The sequence below is a fragment of the Nipponia nippon genome, unplaced genomic scaffold (genome assembly GCF_047370975.1).
Source record: "Nipponia nippon isolate SJK-2023a ecotype South Korea unplaced genomic scaffold, ASM4737097v1 scaffold_9, whole genome shotgun sequence".
NCBI classification, from domain to species: domain Eukaryota; kingdom Metazoa; phylum Chordata; class Aves; order Pelecaniformes; family Threskiornithidae; genus Nipponia; species Nipponia nippon.
The window spans coordinates 39,902,436-39,922,797 of record NW_028262413.1 but is presented as its reverse complement, the minus strand read 5'-3'; the positions used below and the strand labels follow the sequence as shown (position 1 = coordinate 39,922,797).

Genomic DNA, 20,362 nt, shown 5'->3' with positions numbered 1-20,362 from the left:
CTTTCATGGTCTTCCTTACCAGCCCCTCCGTGACTTGGCTCAATAAGATGACCACCAGAGATGATTTCTCCTGGCGATTAACCCATCCTCTGTTGTAATAGGCAGGTCAGGTGCAAGATACCCCTTCTTTCTCGGTCTGGCTCCTTGGATATATGAATTTTTAAATTTAGGATAAATTTTATAAATACTTGCACCTGTGAAGACAATGCTTACTGTGCTTGTCTACCTCAATGAAGATGGTTTATAAGGATATTTATGTGAAACAATTATAAGAGGGGACCAGGAATGAATTCATTCACAAAAACATCTCTGCTCATTATTTAAGAATTACCTTGTCAAAGTTCTTCCAAATTGAACCAAAAGTTATAGTCATAAATACTGCCTTGCACGCTCATGGAATCTGATAGCTGACTTCTATTGTAGTTAACAGAAAATATGGACAAGAATCAAGCGACGTTGGTTCTCAAGTCACCTAAAATGACTTTCATGTGAATTCTGTGCATTTCTGAGTAAAGAGCAAAAGTAAAATAGTCGAGAGGCAGCTTTGGATTCCTGGGAAAGCTAGGCTACCCCTGATCTGCATTTGGTTAAGATCAACTTTGGTCAACGTTGTAGGCAGATTTATTACCCATGACCTTTAATTCATTGCATATTTACATCTCTTCAGTATGTTTTATGTCATTGCTAGGTGTTTAGAGCACCGTCGTCTTGTTATGATGTAAACTGTGGCGAACCACAGTATTGATCTCGGTGGGGTTTTTCTAGTGTATACCATTGTAAGTATTTTAATAGCCGTTTCAAAACAATTTGTGCAAATTGACAGTTGGACTTGTGCAAATTGTCAGTTGAACTTGTAAATGAACTAAATAGATTTGCGATCAAGTGCTGATATTTGGTCGAAATCTAAACCAGCTTCTATTGCTGGAAAATAATTGCTAGATAGGTAGTAAAAAGCCAGACTTTTGATAGAAGATAATAGAAGTATTATTTTAAAATAAATAATTTGAAGATGAGTAAATAAAAATGAAGTCTCAAATGATGATCTAGTAATTGCTCAATAGTTTATCTGCACTCATCGTTATTATTTATCATAAAACAATTGCATAGGAGTTTATAAAAGGACATTAGCTTGTAAACATCTTTGGACAATTATCTTGTAGAACAGGGAAGTAAGATGAGGAGTTTGGGGAAGGACAAATAGCAATGATGATATAAAACTAGTAATTGGTGATCTATAGCAAGGACATACTACAGAAAATGCTTGATTTGTTAATGAAATAAATTAATAGAGATGGTTGGCTGATTTCTTACCTTTGTAGAAGAAGCACACTTGAGAAATGTTGTGTCCCCTGCTCATGACGTAAAAACTGGCTGTCCTGTCCCAAAAGAAAGATTTTTCAAGCCCAGCATGCCTTTTCCAGCACTGGCCAAAAGCAGGTGCTTGAAGGAGTATAAAATCGGAGCAAGCATGTATGGTGCTTCCCCTGGGTACCTTCCCACCCTCCAGCCATGTGTGACTCAGAGGCTTCTCGAGCCAGGCATGACATTTGTATTTTGTAGCACTCGGTGGATTTCTTTTCCACAATTTTGGACAGGCTCTACTAAAGCCCCTATAAACTTCTAGCATCAACAGCTTCCCATTGCAGGAAGTTTGGGGCATCCAGAGATAGTTGTGACTGGTCAGGAAGGCTTGGCAAAAGTAGTAAGGGTGTGGGAAGATAAAAAAGGTGAAAAGGGGCAAGTTGTGGGACAGTTTGATGGTAGCTGAAACAGTTTCACATTGCCCTTGAGGCGTGGACAGGCTTGGGGTGGCTCCCAAGAGGGGACAAGCAATGCAATGGGAGAAGTAATCTAGGTTTAGCTGTTCTGTTCTGTGCATGTAGTGATGAGGACGGCCAGCAAGGGACATGCCATTGAGCAAGGCGGGAAATGAGGAATGATTGGATGAGAGGGTTTTTCTTTCTGTGTAGACAGAAGTCCAAGCTCAGCAAGTCTTAGCAATGTGGAGGCAGATGCGACAGAACTTGGACATAACTGGAATCACAGTAAAGCTAATCATAGAATCATTTAGGTTGGAAAGGACCTTTAAGAACATCGAGTCCAACCGTTAACCCAGCACTGCCAAGTCCACCACTAAACCGTGTCCCTAAGCACCACATCTACCTGTCTTTTAAATACCTCCAGGGATGGGGACTCAACCACTTCCCTGGGCAGCTTGTTCCAGTGCCTGACTACCATTTCAGTGAAGAAATTTTTCATAATATCTGATCTAAACTTCCCCTGGCACAGCTTGAGGCCGTTTCCTCTTGTCCTGTCGCTTGTTACTTGGGAGAAGAGACCGACCCCCACCTTGCTACAACCTCCTTTCAGGTAGTTGTAGAGAGCAATAAGGTCTCCCCTCAGCCTCCTCTTCTCCAGACTAAACAACCTCAGCCCCCTCAGCCGCTGCCCATAAGACTTGTGCTCTAGGCCCTTCACCAGCTTCATTGCTTTTCTTTGGACACGCTCCAGCACCTCCATGTCCTTCTTGTAGTGAGGGGCCCAAAACTGAACACAGTGTTTGAGGTGCAGCCTCACTGGTGCCGAGTATATGGTGTGGTGTGGTGGGTTGTTTTTTTAACTTGCACTGAAACAAACTGGGAGTTATTCAGTTGGCTTTTTGCTTTTTTACGGAGCAACAAATCTTACCAAGCCCTTTTAACAAACAATCAGTGATAATATTGTGGGGCAGGGCCATGTGCAGGTGTTTTGCCTAATTCAGTATTATTGTGTTGGGCTTTAGTGTAGCTTTAGCTTGTCTTGCAGCCTCCACTTTACCTCCTGGTGTTTTACTGGATGAAATACAGCAAGTGTTCTGTTTTAAAAAGGGAAAAAAATGTCCTGTACAGGAATTTCTAATTGAATGCCAACCAAAACAAGCTAAATGAACCAGACTTGTTAAATGAAGAGTTAATGGACTGAGCGTGATCTGTCTCTGAGAAACTTGAAGGGAAGTCATTACATTTTATTATTTTTTCATCATGTTTGTTTGCTCAGGCTGGGCGGGTGCTTCTACAGATTTTGTGAGTTCATTAATGGGTTAGCTTTGGCCACTTCTGCATAACAGAACAGCCGTATATGGTATTTGCTAGTTCTGATGCTAAGTAAAAATTATGGAAAATAACTTTGAATGTTACCTTCTGTTTCTTGCACACAACTTATAATTATGCAGTTATTTTTGGCAAATACAAAATGTCAGAGGAGGAGGGAGGATCACCATTCATTTCAAATGGAAATGATGCATAGTTTGGGGAGCCTAATTTTTTTGTAATTTATTTAGTACTTTTGCCATGTGTCACTAATAATATCAATAAACCCAGGGCAAATTAAGGCAGAAAACAGTTGAGTGAAGATTATGTTGTATCAGTGCATGATCATGGATATAATAGCCTAAGACCAGGTTCAGACAGCATAAATGATCCTGCTGCTGTTGACTGCAGTTTCACTGTGACCCTTCATGTAAGCTAAGGATCTGCCTCTCTTCTTTTAATAAAGCTTCCATCAATCCTGAAATAGCCTTTCAAAGCTAGATTTTCATCCTCTCTGCAAACTGGCCTTTTACAGCGGCTGCCCTACTTCCTTGCCCGATTTGCATGTGCGCTTTCCCACCTGTGACTATTTATACTTGAGAGACTTGCCAAGTGTTGGAGGCTCAAGTTGTGTGTTCAGTGCAAGGCTAGTCCAGATCCTTGGATTTGCTTCTAGCCCACTTTTGGTGCACTTCCAGACTTCGGGTGCTAGAAGTGCTTTTCTTCTAATGTGTCTGTCCATCGTAATTCTTGTGAAGACCTAGACACTGTTCTGCTTGAGTTAAATCCTCCACTTCTGCAGTGAGAAAGATTTTTCAAATTTTAGAGGCAGGCCAGTCGCTTAGGTTCAGGTGACGATCTTCAAGTTCATTCTACAGTGAAGATAGAAGCCTTGTTTTAATTCTGAGGGGTTTTATTATTTTCCAAGACTAGAGACACACTTTCAGAACAAGAGCCATTAAGGCCTCTTTTTTAATCTTTCCTCCTTATTTTGAATTCCAGCAACCTCTTTTTCTTGAGGGGAATGGTCATACTGTGACTTGTCAGCAGTCAGATATATTGGCTTATTAGAGGGAATACAAGAAATAGTTCATCTAAGCCGGAGGCTGAATACGTCGAGAAGAGATAACAAGGAATTATGAATGAGAAGGGGAAAAATAGCCAGGGAAAAATGCATGGGCATATGTGAGAAGATGAATTGGTGCCATGCCATTTGTCAGGAAGATAGGAGGAATGAAGAAGCAGCTACCCTTTCCCTTCTTCCCAACCTAACCTTAGGTAGTAATGTACATCTTCTGTCTGTGCTTCAAGTTGAATTTTTAGTCTATAACAATCTCTGCAGTAGATGCAGAGGTGTGACTCCAGGTCTTCTTCTGCATCATGCTAAAGGCCATTCTGAGTTTATTCAGTTTCATACGGGTAGTTGGTCATTCAGGCCGAGAAGGCATAGGCAGTGAGCATGAATGTGGTCCTCATCCTTTTCTTATGCCCTGATGTCTGTGGAAATTGTTGAGCCTCGACCACAGGGTAGATCTGGATGAATGGAATTACCAGACATGACTGGAGTGAACAAGGTGCTTAGCATGAAAATTGGAATTAAAAATAAGAAGTATTGTCAAAGTAGCATTCAAAATCACTTAGGTGTACTATATGAAATCATTTTTGGTGTTACAAATCATAAGATTAACATTTCCACAACTGGGGTTTTGGGTGCCGTGCTTTCTACATGCCCAGTTTTGGGTGCTTCAGAGGACCCTGACTTTGTGTCAGCTGCTCATCCTGCAGGGATCTGCCTCGCATTGTCGCTCAAGCTGGGCACTTAAAACAAGAGTTCACCTAAAGTAGACCAAAACTCTCTTTGTCAAGGTCTATTTCTAATTCTGTGTCTGCATCCCGCCTTCTTTTGCACATCCCCATGGTGTTGTTGAACTACAGGGCACACAAAAAAGTATGGTTTGTACTGAGATTCCAGGACTCCACAGATGGGTTGGGTGGACACAACAGTGGAGGCACCGTAGAGGATTTCAGCTCTTTGGCTTCAAAACCTGCTCTCCCAGTCTACTGATGGGACATACGGTGGATAGCTCTTAGATTTGTTGCATTACCCTAACTTTGGCATCTCCTCCAGAGTCACGGCAGAAAAGGCAGTGGCAAGATAACTGGATCTGGCCTCTAGACCACCATTTAGGCCACTGTCTTAAATGGTTGGTCACTGTCTCTGCTGAACAGTCAGTCCACCCAAAATGATCAGTTTAATCGCATCATCTCCCCCCGCCCCTTCATGTATACTTAACATTCACCTGTGATGCAGACAAATGATAAAGCTTTGATTTTAATTTTAAAAGAGGGAGTGTTTCTCTAGTAACTATTTACAGTATGCCCTAATTTTTGTTCAAGATTATGGGGGGACACCCCCCTCCACCCCCCAAAGTACAGGGCATCTTGGTGGAGGGGAAATTTTTAAATTAAGTGGGATTTATGTATTATTCATAAAAGCCCTCCCTGTCTTAGGAGCTGTTTCCAGAACCTAAATGGTTAAAGTAGAAAATGTTAGTAATTTTGCTGCAAATAAATTGATCAGTATGCAAGACGGTTGTCACCGGCTGAATCATGGTCCACAGTTAAGGTAAACAGATCTGTGATGACATTTTCTGAGCAGAATACCAATGCTGCTACATTTCTTCCCAGAGGTTTCTGACACTTCTTATATGCGGATAAAATTTCTCTCCAAGAAGGTTTTGTTCACAGGAAAGAAATAGCTTCTTTGTAAGAGTCTTCCTTAAAGGTGGGATTTATTATATTTCCTGATTTATTTGTTATCGTAATTGTGTTAAGAGCATGGAAAAGAATGTTTTTGCTTTTGTACATATCCTTTCTGTACAGTAGATCTTTCTGATGTGGAGTCTATTTAAAGTATCTGGCAATGGAATGCAAGTAAAACAGTATTAACAGAGTTATCAGGAACAATGAAAATATTTTGGGTTTTATATTCTCTGAGAGTGAGCTCTGTTTTATAATCTCTGTACTTAACATGTAAAAGCAATGACTGAACGTACAGCTAGATTTTAGCATAGGTGTTTCTGTGAAATATTTTTGGCTACATGATGGCTTCATATTTTCATTGGCATATTCTAAAGTACGAGATATGCTTTAGTTTATTCTTAAATATCTCTGTGCTAGGCAGAAAATCCCCTTTGCAATTGACTGCAATCGAAACCTTTTTGCTGAGACACATCTAACTCTCATATGACTTCAGGGTATGGAAAAATACAGTTTCCAAAGAAGTTTTTGAAATTTGCTTTCTTAGAATAATTAAAACCTCTGTGTACGATGCTGTTCATGGGAGAGGGCACGTTCGTGATTCTGTATTTAGCCTTAGATCCACATTTACTTGGAGGTGATTGACATCTCAGTCATTCTATGGATTAGCGGCTGGAAATCTGTCACATTTTTATTGATAAAAGTAGAATCTCATTTGTTTAATCAGGTGCTGGTATCTAACTTTAATCCCGTGTATTACAGTAGATACTGAAGGATAAAAGAGCCCGGTGGAGAGCATGCTCAGTGGTACCTGACATGTAATGGCAAACCTGGAACTGGTCCTTAAAGTTAATGTCGGGAATTCAAGGTCTGTTGAAGTCAGTGGAAGCATTTCTCCAGTAGGCTTCAGGTTTAAACCTGGCCCTGACCGTGTCTGGCGCGTGTGGGTGAGAGGAATATAGCCTGGGATGCCTGAGTGCCTGGAAATAGTGTGGTGAATAGGATCTTTTGTAAGACGGACTTACAAAGTCTCGTCATGCACAGCGTCTGGTTGTACTTCAGAGCTTCACAGCAAGGCGTACGGCTGTGGTTTCTGTAGAGGAGCAGAGCAGGAGACGCCGTCTCCGGAGCTGTGTGATGCAGGCTTCGAAGATACCTGGCCAAAGAGCTGCGCTTCTCTGCGGGGCGTCTCAGCAAGTCACAGATTTGTGTCAGAGACGAGTTAGAGCTGCATTTCAGGCGGTGGATCTGGGGTGGGGCTCGAGATTTAAAGTTCGGGCTTAAGAGCCATGGTTTAATAGTTCTCTCCCTAAAAAGAGAAGTCCAGGTTCATCCTGGCGTGTTGCGCTGTCCAGTAATTCTTGCTGCGATTGTGGTTCACATGCGCTTTCAAGGTATCCTTGTGCAGCATTTAGCTTGCTTTTCGTGTTTTGCTTTGTGAAATGCACCGTAGCTGTTTTTTGTACAGGTCTCTACAACAAAGTTTGAGATGAACATGGATTTATTGTGAATAAATCCGTGTATTTTATCCCTGTATTTTTCATGTACATTTGCAGATTGTCTTTTGTTTCAAGAAGATCCCTGAATGTTTTGGGGGTGACCTACATGTGGTGCTGGAGGAAAGTGTAAGATCCGGGCTTGGAGTGTTCAGTAGTGAAATTAATTCTGTACAGAAATGGAGGGACTAATTCTGGTGCTTTTACACTGAGCACTGACATTGTCCCTGGATTAGTGTGGCTCCTCAGGGATCCCCAAGATGAACATGAGTATTAGTGGCAGGATCAAGCCTGCACCCAGGCATGACAGCAATAAGACAAGAGCCGTTAGGTGTCATCTAACTGGAAGAATATCCACTAAAGATGAGTGGTGTGCTGGGTGTTATTTTAATAGCATTTCTGTGTTCTTTGGCAGGTCACTAGGTAGCTTTCTAACTTTAAAATGAAATACTGTGTGTATATTTGCAGAAGAAAAGCGATTTCTATTTGGCACTAAGGAACTTCTTTTAAATAATTTTTTGCAGAACACTGCCTTGATGGCTATAGGTGATTTTCATGAACGTTCAGCCTGACCTTGTTTTACTTTCTGAACATTGTACCCTTATACTCATGTTTTAGTTTTGGGTAAAGTAAGCAACGCTTATTTCTGTTGGCAGAAGGAAAGTCCACTTTCAGAAGGTCCAGTCTCAGAAAGAGGACAGCTTGTTTCCTAATGTTTATTGCTGCTGAAACGCTTCTGTGAACATCAGTGTTAACATGTGTCTGGACGTGGGTGTAGATGACCCTGGAAACATGACCTTTATGATTGTTGACCCAGCATGTCTTTTTTTTCTTTTTTTTTTTTTTTTTTTTTTTAAATTATATCTAACCAACCTGACATCTGCTTCTGCAGTGCTGGGCTTTCATACTAGTTTATGTTACAACAGAATAGCTTCATTTACTTTCAAGGGGCTGCCCTAGATTTATGTTGATGTAACTTCATACAATTGCAGGTTACCTTTCTGATTTTTTATATTTTTTTCTTTCTTTAGGGCTGTGTCCGATGCATACTACTTTTTTTTTTTTTTTTTTTTAAATGGTAATAGGCTCCCTGGAGTACTTCTCTACCACAATATTTCTATCTGAGATTCCAGTCTATGGGTGTGTTTTTTCCTCTGTCTCTCTCGTTTTCTTCCTGGAGCATGCACAGACAGGTAACTTCTCAGGTGCTTAGTCAGAGAAGCAGCTGACTGTTCCATCAGATTTTTCTTTTGGCTCTGCCTTCCCAGATTGGCCCTCATTTTTTGAGATAACTTGTTTCTACCTTTCTGACCAGCCCTTTTTCATAAATGTAAAAGTATCATCAAAGATCTGGTCCTTTTAGATGCTTGCGGATGAGTAGAGATGGAAGTAATTTGGGAAGCAGCTCAGACCCATTCCGTCGTCTCCCCAGAAGGTCTTGCAGCCTGCCGCAGGGAGCTGCTCCATTTGTGAGTGGAGTTTTTACAACCACAATCTAGTGCTTACATTTCTGCGCAACCGTCCAACTTTGATATAGCTTCCAAGACCCAGTTGGCTGCAGCTGAGCGATGGGATCGCTTTGTCAGCTGTGTCCCTGAAGTCCTCCTGTAGTGCTCTGGTGTCACTGTTTGTACACCGAGATGGGGTGCAAGGTGCTTCGCTGCTTGTCTGGCTGCTCTCGCTGAGGCAGCTCAGGTTCTGGGTGCTCCATGGTGGTGTTGCCCTTGGAGTTGCTCTCTTTGCTGTGTTTGCTATGTGGCTTGAAAGAGACCCAACCCTCCTGGTTTCTCCATCTGCAGAACTCTAATTCTGTTGTGTCAGGAAAGCAATCTTGGAAAGCTGACTGCTTTTGTTAGCAGTGTATGTCCATCCTCGAGGCTCTTCTGAAAGCTGCAACAGGTTGCACAATGGCCGGTGTCTCTTTGACATGGGAAATTGGGTGCCTTACACATTGATGTGTGTGCAGGTCTGTCACACCTTCAGACTTGCATAATGGAAAGTCTTCTGATTTGAAGGGTCTGAAGCTTTTCTCCATCTTCGTTGAGCTTTCACATGGATTAATGTGTGTGGATCCCGATTTTTTTTTTTTTCTTCTTGTGCTTGTATCTCAGAAGTGGAGATTTTTGAAGACATCCTTTTAGAGCGGTCAGCTTGGTTTCATTCTCCCAGGACTGTGAAGACATATTGGAAGGCTATTTTGTGTAATAAGTTACTTTCTTCATTGCGCTGTTTTTGATGTGCCTTCTAGAGATTCGAGATACCTACACAGTAACTCTGCAGCTTATGATTTGTTGCAGAAAGTTTTCTTTCAGGTGTTTTTGGACACTGACATAACTGAGCCTGTGGTTTGGCCATTCCTCTAGCCTTTGTTTTTTACTGTTTTCTTAAAAAATACAGTTTCTGTTTTTCCTTACTACTTGAAACTCACTACCTACCCTTGCCTCTCATGTCTTCATACATTAAAGGCTGAACATAAGAGCAGAAAAACAACTCATTCTGCCTAGCCACAACCACCTAAATTGGACACCTGATCGAAACTGTCTGTCTAGGTCTCCTGAGTTGTCAGTGGGAAGAGCAAGGGACCTATAGAAAGAGGTTTACTCAACCTATTTTGGATGCACCTCTAAGCATGGGGTGCATAGCAGTGCAAGGGTGGTGTTTTGTTTCCCTTTTAGTGATCTGAAAAGTTACCTTAAATAATTAGTTTTGGCTTTTAGACTTTTAAGAGTAGGTGAATCCAACCCTCAGCCTGGTTTTTCATGATTTTTGTTTCAGATTGAGGAAAATGAGGTTACGAGAATTTCTCATCACAATTATGATGACAGTGTTGTTTTTACTCTCTTAAAATACTGCTCGGAGTTGATCTGAAATTGTTTTACAATTACTACTTTAAAAAAATCTGATCTCATTGATGATGTATACTGAAACGTGTTTCTGAGTGACAGGGACACTTCGCAGGTAGATTTATTATGGTTTTTACCATCTGCTTTAATAAATGAGTGAGCAGAGCGTTTCAAAATGACCTTAGCTTCTATCCATGAAATGCGAATTTGAATGTTCCAAGTGAATTATTGGCGTTAGGCCGCTAAGGGTACTTATTCTGGAAATAGTGATTTACCAGTTACTTGGATGCTTATGCTTTTATTTGTGTGAAAATACGCTAAACATAATAAAAACATACATTAATATAGTGTTTCCACATAGCAGCAGCTTTAGACACAGCGGGACTTTCTGTGGTGCGGTGTTGTGGGCAGAGGTCTCATTGTTTGTCCTTGCACACTTTGTTGAAAAATATTGGATGAGTACTTTGCTCTGTGGCTTTTTATTTGAAAAAGAGTTAATAGAAGTAAATGTACTAGAAGAAATTAATGAAATCGGTGAACAGATAAAATGTTATTATTTGAAATGCATAATGTTGCATAATGGATTTATATAAAGTGTGGCAGAGATGAAGTGCTCTCCAGACATAGTGAAAGAACATGGTTTCCTGTTTCCATAATTGAAGTTCTTTTGTACTTATTTGTTGAGGAAAAAATAGCAGGATTTTTTAACAGATTTGCTTTCCATTAGTAAGTATATTTATCTGTAGCTCCAGATACTCTGCCAAGTTTTAGAAAAAAGAAAAGTTGTAAGAAGGATGCATTTTCTTTCAAGATAATTAAATGTTATGACTGTAGATTTTACCTCCAGAGTAAGTAAAGTTTATCTGCATTAAAAAAGTTCTAATTGCTTACGTAGTTTACAAGAGTTGCACAGAGGCAAAACATACTTAATCCATGGGACAGGAGAAAAGGGTATAAATAAATTATATTCCACTTTTCTTTTTTGAAGTGTAATGAACTGTTATTAATAGGTTGTAAAAGTACTTGCCGTTAGCGGTCTGAAAACGGTTGCGTAAGGTGCGTTCTTGCTGTTCCTCAGATCAAAGTTTTGAGGTTTGAAGATCTCATTAACCTGTGGCTATACCCAGAGCACTGGCAGAGGGATGAATATCAGCCTGGATTTCGGGCTTGGTTCTGCTCTGCAAGGTACCATGCAGAAATACAGGAAGCCTTGGAGCTCTGCTAAGTTCAGTCTGGTCCTCTAAATGCCACCAGAATATAAATAATAAAAACCAGCGTCACCTGGTAATTCATTCCTGCTTTAAACTCTTGACCTCACTGGCAAACCGAGGTTTTGAAGTTTTATTTTTCTTGGTACTCTGGTACCATGATCCACAGCTTCGTTTGTCGTGGGAATTCAGCTCTGCATTTCTCTACAAGGCAGTTTAACTATTGTAAAAGGTTGTTGGCCTTCATCTGACAGCCACTCTGAGAAGTAAAATTAGAACCATTAGGTAAATTGAAATACAGAAGTACATACCTGCAATTCTCTCTGTCTCCTGAGGCACTCGTAATGGCTATTGACAGAACTGGGCTTCCTTTAAGGGAGCTGTGAATCTGCTAGTCTTTGATAGGAGAGCTTTACTTTTCCTTAGAAATAAAAAGGAAAGCTTTCTCTGCTTATTTTTGAAAGGGTCTTTCTCTAATGTTATCATCAGAGGTTTCTCCTTGAAGGTAATAGATTAAAGGATTCCCTCCCCCCCTCCCTATCTCTGCATTACAGAAATGGCATCAGATATTCCTGGCTCGGTGGCCTTGCCGGTGGCACCAATGGCGAGTGGACAAGTGAGAATGGCAGGATCCATGCCTTCCAGAGGAGGAAAGCGGCGCTCTGGGTAAGCCATTTCCTTTCTTTCAGGTCTGAAACTGAAATGACTCGTACTGAAAACCTGAAAATGTACCTATATGTGTATGTTTATTATGTAATGTTTTTGTGTGGAAACTACATTATGGCATTAGTCGCTGGTGTTTTGTTTTTCTCTTCAATGTATCTGCTTTTCCTGCAAGATCAAACTTGCTGATACGTGTATCGTTTGTTGTTTTGTATGCTTCAAAAGACTTTCAGGTTTGGCAAAGCATCCAGAAACGGAGTTTGGATCCCGTGGCTGTTGTACATGTCATGAATGCGTATTGCCTACATCTGTTTAATCTCAAAAGGATTTGTCATGTGAATAAAGGTAGCATGATGTGTTCTTACTTGCACATGCAGACTTATCCAACTTCATCTGAAGTTTGGACTTGGAATCTCTCAAATAGAGTCCTTCTGTTAAAAATGTTTTCTTTATAGTCCCAGGTACAGAAATAGCCCAAGCAGTCACTCTTCAGAGATTGCGTTCTAAGATATTCTAGGTCTCACTGGAAATGCAGCATAGTCTGCTTCTGAGAGAAAGGGCCTGAATCAAGTTCAGCCCCTGCCTTAGCTTGAGGGCTGTGTAAAGAAGAAAATTTTTCTTATCCAACTTCAGAGGTTGGTGTGGTGTAGGGGTAGTTTTTCCACATCAGATTGCTCTGTGGCAACTCATGCTAATCCTCTGTGTTAGAAGAAAAGTGTAGCAAGAGCTGCAGAAGGGCAGAAAACTACTCTCATATTAACAAAAACCCCCTGTTTTTATCAAAGGTTGATTGCAAATAACAGTCTTTAGGTGATGCTTTCTCAGAGATACCTGATCTGAGAGCGCCTGCAAGAGAGATTGATTAGTCTCATATTTAGCCCTAAATATGACAGTGGTAGGGCTTAACAGGATTGATAGTGTGAGTAAAATCGTCACTGATGGACACGTAAGGAGAAGGCGTTATTCCTTGTGAGAGTTACTGTAGGGATTGTTCACCAAGGTATGTCGCCAGTTTTAGGTGTCTGCTCAAGTAACAGTGCTGAAGTCTCAGTCCTGGAATGAATTAACAGCGGAGAAGGTGGACCTTGCCTTGGACGCGGAGCTAAGTTGGTGTGACATGAACTCAGGATGGTTGTTCTGAGGGGGGTTCCTTCGGACAGGACGATTTGGAGGTTTACTCCCAGTGAGTGTGCTTCATATGCTGAGCTAACTGCATGAAATCAGTCTGAGAAAGTCCTGAAATCTGTCTTTGACAGGCATCACATTTTTATTTTGAAACTGTTGAATGAAAAAGCCTTTTCAAAGTTGCACTCAAAAGAGCAAACAAAGCATTAACGTCTTTTCATTGCTGCATAACGTATATAAGCTTTTGTACTGTTGAGTTACAGGGTAGTTGATCTTTTTTGATCATAAGCCATGTCAACTGCAAATACCAGTTTGCAAATTACCGTTACCAAGGGTTGATGCTGCTGTCTGTGACATCTTCTGATTATATTAAATACTGACTTGATATTAATTGAAAGCTACGCTTTAACTGTTGCATTTTAAGTATCATCTATTTGTGAGAAAGTGGAGTGGGGGGAGGGTGGGAGGAACATGAAATCAAATTATTTTAAATGTATTTAACATGCAAATGCAGTCAGTAAATTAGTATAGCTTTGCTCTTATACCCAGGTGGTGGTATTTTATCTGTGCACTATAGCTCTGAACTAATAGCCCTTCTCCAAGCCTGAGCTGAGGGTGGTTGGTTTTTTGTTTTTTTGGTTTTTTTGTGGTTTTTTTGTTCAATGTGCATGTATTCAGACCTTGAGGGAAAGAATGCCTGCTGTGTCTAATTCCTCCTAGCTTCTCTTTGAACAAAGTTGCAACTAACACTTGGTCCTTTCATTACTGTCCTGGTGATACGTCTTTGTACACCTAAATCCTTGGGCATTTTAGAAATGAATGCTTTGTGTCAAACATAAAGGAATGTAGCTAGTGAACACAGTCATCTTTTCCAGCTTCGGTTATCTCTGAAAATTGTTTCTTTTCTCATAATTGCTGAGGCAAGCTGGCAGAATAATTGCTGTATGGACTTGAATGTAGATCAGTTTAAACTCATTGGCTATCCAGTAGGTGTTTCTGCCATGTAGGCATTCAGCTTCATTGACAGCTGAGAAAAATATTTTTCCTTTCTGTAAATTATACCAAGTACTTTATAGAAAAAAGTGACAGCCTAGTAGTGCATAAAATAATGCATTGCAGTGGTCAATGACTACCTTAGATAAATGTAACATCAATTCTTTATTTAATGTGATTTTTCTTCAAGCTTTGCTGTATGAGAGAATATGAGGGCTTTTTACCTTCCTAGGTAATCTGTACTTGGAGAGGGCGGGTTGGTGGGGTTTTTTTGGTTGGTTTAGAGATGCATTGGGTTTGTTTCAGTTCAGCCTATGGTCTTGTCTTTTCTCTGACCCAGAACTGTAAGATACGGAGAGGACGAGACCACAGCCCACCAGCCTCCCTCCCCGGGTGTACCCCCCTGTACTGCACTGAACAAAGGGCTGTAGTACAGATCCCCATCTGCCTCAGCTGCATCTGCTCCTGATCATTCCTGCCTGCCCCCTTCCTACGCTCTGTAATCATGGCAAGCCGTTCTGACATTTCGTGGGAATTTTACATAATCATTTTGTTGCAATGTTCAAATCCTCTCCTATCTCAATTTTTTAACCAGTGCAGGACCACCTTGTTGGAGGGGTTTCTTTGTATGAAAATGTTTCTAATTAAAAAGAAATACTTTTTTAAAAAAAATATTTTTGTCACGGTATTAATGGTACCCACCCATCTTTTGAGGAAAATATATTCTGATAAGTACCTCATACATCAGGCCTTTTCACGATTGGCATGAACGGTGTGAAAGAGGAAAACAAGATTTATGCTGTCTCTTCAAAACAAAAGAGCATAGTGCAGCTCTTTTTTTAAAGTCTCTTTTTAATGGGAATTTTAAATGAAGATAAAAGATACGCTTTCTGAAACTTCTGAAATGATGTCATTTGTCTTCTTGGAGACTGCTCCTACTGTTTTGCTAATGTGCAGTATATTGTATCTGAACAGAAGATCTTATCTGTCAGGGTATGAGGAGTTTGTTGGAATATTATTTTTATGTGTTCTGCTGTGTTGTGCTGAAGGTTACAACTGATTCCCTATCGTTCACTCCGCCTTGCTGTAAAGCAAACATGGTGGTTCAGGCAGGATATTGGAATCAATGACTTTATACCTGAGATTTTTTTTTTTCAGGTTTTGAAAGGGTTTTTTCATTTTGCACAGTGAAATATGAAATTAGGAAATGTGTTTATTAACAAAGATGGGACAGAGATACATTTGCTGCTGTATTTTTACAAGTATTGACAGTTTTAATGAACTTTATGTTAAATTTCTTATTTTGTTTTTAATAATCTTGCATTTGGAATAAAGTCAAGGTTTTTAGATAGTTTAACAAAGCAAAGGTATTATTTAAAGATTTAGTCTGCTATAGTCTGGTATTGTACCCTAGGCATCAGATTCTGCCGTGATGAGCCCAGTATAAATGTGGTAGGTATTACCTACGGATATTAACCCATCGAGATCTTGTGAGAAGCTGATATCCAGATAAATAGGTGTGCTAGTCCCACATATTCCTTTGGAAGTAGGTATAGAGTGCAGGTGGCAGGATCAAGCCTTAAACTGTCATCAGGTTGTCTGTAATTTTCTGCATTATATTCCAGTAATAATAAACTAGACTAAATGCAGTAGAGCTACTGGTTGATTTTGGGAGGAAAACCCATCTCTTAGCACTCAGCTGGAGTATTTGGCTGGAAGCTAAGAAAATCTACCAAGGCACGGGACCTCAGTGTATCAGAGAAGAAGAAAAGTAATTACATCATTAATCCATCCCAAATTAAAGCAATGTCTTATTAAGTCCTTGAAGAAGAGGCTTTTCCCCACTGTAGGCATATGTGTTTTCTGCTGCCCTTATCCCCCAACTTTGAAACTGGGGTTTTCTCTCAGTTGTGTTTCAGTTGCCAGTGAAACCAGTGAAGGATATGCCTGACGTGATGCTTTTGCGAGTGGTTTCAGGTGCCCCATGTGCCCTCTGCTTGTAAACAAACAGCTCTCCTGTAACGTTGACTTTCACATTTTTGGTGTAGGTAGAAACGCTGCAATTGAAATAACTTGGAAGTTTGTTCTGGGATGTCACCTACAGGCACGTAATTACATGTGAGGAAGAAGCAGGTAGGTAAGAGGAGACCTTCGGCTAGGTGATAATGCGTAAATGTTAAATTGCTGGGAGTATTGCATATGCAGCAGGTCTGGGGACATGCAGGCTGCTGGTGCCAGCGCTGAAGGCCACACTTGGGGTGACAGGTAGCAGTGTGGCCCTGGGTCCTGGCTGAGCCGCAGGGCCCCTGGCACGAGCGAGGGTGCTGGCCGCTGGAGGTCGGTGTTGTTCTGCGCAAGGCAGCTGGGAAACCGCATTGGGTGATAATTAGGTGAGCAAAAATGTAATTTATAGTGAAAATGATGATTGCATCAAGCTTAACCAAATTAAATACACATCTTTTCTTAAGACTCTGGGGAAAATGGTTTTCCCTCTGCTTCCTCCAGAAATGAATAATCACTATTACCATCTGGAAAATATTATTGTGACTTTTGTAATACCATTTCCAATTCCTGTGCTTATTTGCTGCCCTTGTCCTGCTTGTACGTAGATTGCTGTGACTCAGACACATCTTTTATAGCCCAGTCTGTCTTGGTTATCAGAGATAGGAGGCAAGGCAGTGTTGCCTGACTGGCGCTCATATTTCTCTATGCTGCTGTAGTTTTAGAGAGTGTTTTTCCATCATTGTTCCCATGCTCTGCACATACAAATCTTGATTTTTAATTTGTAGGGGTTTCTTTTAATACTGAGGTAAATATTATTGTCACTTTGCAGGGTTTTTGCCTTTAATGTGACTTATATCTGTTGTTAATATGAAGTTTTAGAGAGATGGAATCTGTAATTGTGTGAAGTTTTATTACACTGAAATGTTAGAAAGCTTAGAGTATTAAAGAAACCTGACAAAATTGTTTGCAAAACAAAACTATGATTTCCTATTTACACAAATTACATTTAAGTGACTGATCAAGGTCTTTATATCATACTAATGTATTTTCTTATTAAAATAAATACACTAATACAATAATTGTATATGATCATTTTATATCAACTTGGTTCTTAGCCTGCCTTAATGGCAGAGTCACCCCCTTTTAATCAGGATATATATTTGTCCACCTCTTTCTAAAGGTATAAAAATGAATAAAATGCTTTGGAAATGATACTATTGCATAACTTGTAGTGACTTGATATCAATGAGGAGGAGACAATCACGCTGCCTAACATAGGAAACGAATTTAGGTGGTTAATTTAGGAAGTTAATCTTCCTAGTCTCTCTGTGTAAGAAGTGAAGAAAGAGGTTCCTGCTTTTTGTGGCTCCCTGGAGGAGCCTAACTGGAGGGCTGGGATTTGGCCCAAGGAAGAGCTCGTCTCTTCTGCTGACTTAAGAAGGTGGTCTGGGGCATAAACCAGGTAAGTTAGGTGCACAGTAGACCCATAGGTCATTTTAGTAAGGACCACAGGAATACCACAAAGTAGTGGCCATCTGCAGACCGGCTGGTAATTTGTGTGAAATGATTGGTAATACAGGGCAAGTCTAAAGAACGTACGACAGTTACCATCACTAGCGGTGGTGCAGATAATCCTCTTAGCAGGGAGGCTGGGAGTTTATGCGGCTCTACCTCTAACGTGCTTTCTTTAGACTAGGGCAAAAATAGTGGCCTGGTGTTTATTATGTGTACAGCTTTAGAACTTTATATTCTTTAGCCTTAATTTCAGTCCTCTAACATAGAGTCCCCACTGATTTCTGTAAACTTCTATCAGGCCTAAGAGATACTACTTCTGACCATCTCACAAGAACAGCATTTGTTTAATATTTCCTTTTATTTATGAATTTTAACAGTGCAGATTTCTGTGGAGCAGAACAGTAATTTATTATTTTATTTTTTTAAAAGACTTGTGTTCTTTGTATTCCTGGCAGCTGATGAGCTACTTTTAGGGGGTCTGGAGAATATGAGGAAAACTGGAATCTACAGTCGTTAACGCCTGCAGTCAAAATATAAATCAAACAAGGCTGAGAGCCACTGCCTTGAATGTTCATGTCACCATTGTTAGCATCATGATTACTGATTTGGAAATCTTGCTTTTACAGAATGGACTTCGATGATGAAGATGGGGAGGGACCCAGCAAATTTTCAAGGTGAGCATTTACAAAGAGTTGGCGAAATCGCTGACTTCTTTCAGTGGAGAAAGACAGCTGTCTCACTACTGATGTTTCAAAGTCAATATGAATATGGGCTGAAGAACTTGCCAACAACTTGACCTAAATTCTAGTTACTGTTTTTATCGGCTTCCTCTGCAAATTAGGCATCCTGGCAGAAATCTGCCTAATGTAGTTATTGGCTTACAAAGCTGACAGTATGTGTCATAATTTCACTCTGCAGCTATGTCAAATGAGAAAATTTGTGATTTTTATCTTATTATTTCAACTGCTGTAGATGAACTTTGGTTATTTGGCATTGCTGAAGTTGTCTTTCTGCCACTGAAAACGAATTTTATTTTGCATTTATTTCAAATGTTAACTTCTTAAGACAATATGACAGATCCTAGAGGCGTGGATTGTTTTTTTAAGATTAAAGGTTATTATGTACCATTAGGTGTGACTGAATAGTAAAAATTGGCAAAATCAGTGTTAATTAATGTGGAGTATTCTAGGCTAGAAATAAAAACAAACATTAAAGCATCATTACCATTCTTTCACTTTTCCTTCTTTTCTGGTCACACTGTTTGCATTTTTTCATTAGAAACCAAGCAGCTGCAGTGAGGGGTGGATACTTGGAGGCCTACGGATAACTGCCGATTATCCAAATTGTAACTGCAGCTCTATAGCAGCAGCCATGTTGAAACACAGCTGGCACCGTAGGGTTTTAACAAGGTCTTCCTAGTCGGTCTGAAAGATAAGTATGCTGAAGATGTGCTGCAACAGCATATCATAACCTACTGGACAAGACCAGCAGCACCTCTGTTTAGCTGACGTGATTTACGGAAAGGATATTCCAGTCTCTGGTGTTAAAACCGGTGATCTGAGGGCTAGTCCTAATGTTTGCTAGAAGGTACATGTTAAGGGAACAAGATTTGTGATGAATGTGACCTGATTTATGCTTGCATAAGCATCAGGGTTTCTAGGCACGGTGCACGTGCGTTGGTCTGTCTCCATCCTGGCTTTGGCCTTTCAAAGTTTGATGGTGGGGACAGCCAATAGTTCCATTATTTTTATTGGAGAGGTATGCTGTGCTGTGCTTAGACTCAGTTGATTTTAGATGTCAAATCAAAATCTGATATTTAAATATTAAATGCTGTAAAAACCCCAGATTGTTCTGCTTTTAGGGAGTACAGAAAAACAGTGCAGACATGTCCAGGGCCATGTTCAGACATCCTCTTCTAGTTGTGCCCTACTTTTAGGACTTTTCCTTTCTTCGAATTGCTCACATGACTGATTCCTAGCTTGTCTCAGTCAACATTATTTGGTTAGCAAAGAACTGCTGTTTAAATGTTTAAGCTAACCCAGCTAGCTTTGACTGAAGTGCCTGAAGAAGCATGCACGCAGAGAGGTCAGCTGTGAGACTGGAAGGGAGAAAACAGTAGTTGACAGCAATACCATCTTCAGCCCAGCCAACCAGACAAGGATGAGTAGACAAGCCCCAAGCTAGTGGGAGCACAGGAGATAGTGGTGTTAGTACGGTACTCCGTGTGAGTTAACACACCTTGCTTCTCAGGGACTTCCAAGCCAGCTCAGGTATCTCTGCATGGCATCTCATCATCACGTGGAGGCGTGTGCATGTAATTCTCACGTAACGGCATGTTGCCATTCCTCACTGAATCTGTCTTTTTGTTTAAAATTTTTTGGGCTCAGTCTGTTCTCTGGGCAGAGTCAAGTGGAAGAAATTGGCATTACCACTTGAACGTTTTGAGGGTGCTGGTGTTAAACGCAACGTAGAAAGAAATACAGCTCAAGTCTCAAGCTTTCTCTTCAGAGTTTGAATGAGTCTTACTGGGGAAGGAAAATATGAAGCCTCATAGAGGAACTTGCACGGTTGGGGTACTTAAAATTAGTTTTAATTTGTTTGAGAAGAAAAAAAGGAAAAAGTTAATTATCAGTTTTTTAGAAGAAAAAAGATGCTTAATTATGCTGTATTACCTTGTTAGCTGATAC

General features: G+C 40.4%; 1 protein-coding gene across 5 annotated transcripts in view; it reads left to right on the top strand.

Moving 5' to 3' along the window:
• ARNT2 (aryl hydrocarbon receptor nuclear translocator 2) overlaps positions 1-20,362 on the top strand; it is a 109,878-nt gene that overhangs the window by 14,367 nt on the left and 75,149 nt on the right. For 3 of the 5 annotated variants that reach the window (XM_087744221.1, XM_087744218.1, XM_087744217.1), the window contains exons 2-3: positions 11,930-12,041; positions 18,302-18,349. In XM_087744221.1, coding sequence (XP_087600347.1) covers positions 11,930-12,041; positions 18,302-18,349 — 160 coding nt within the window. Of the gene's footprint in view, positions 1-5,696; positions 5,854-7,089; positions 7,223-11,929; positions 12,042-18,301; positions 18,350-20,362 lie in introns of those variants that run through there. The other 2 variants (XM_087744220.1, XM_087744219.1) reach the window with 2 other exon arrangements.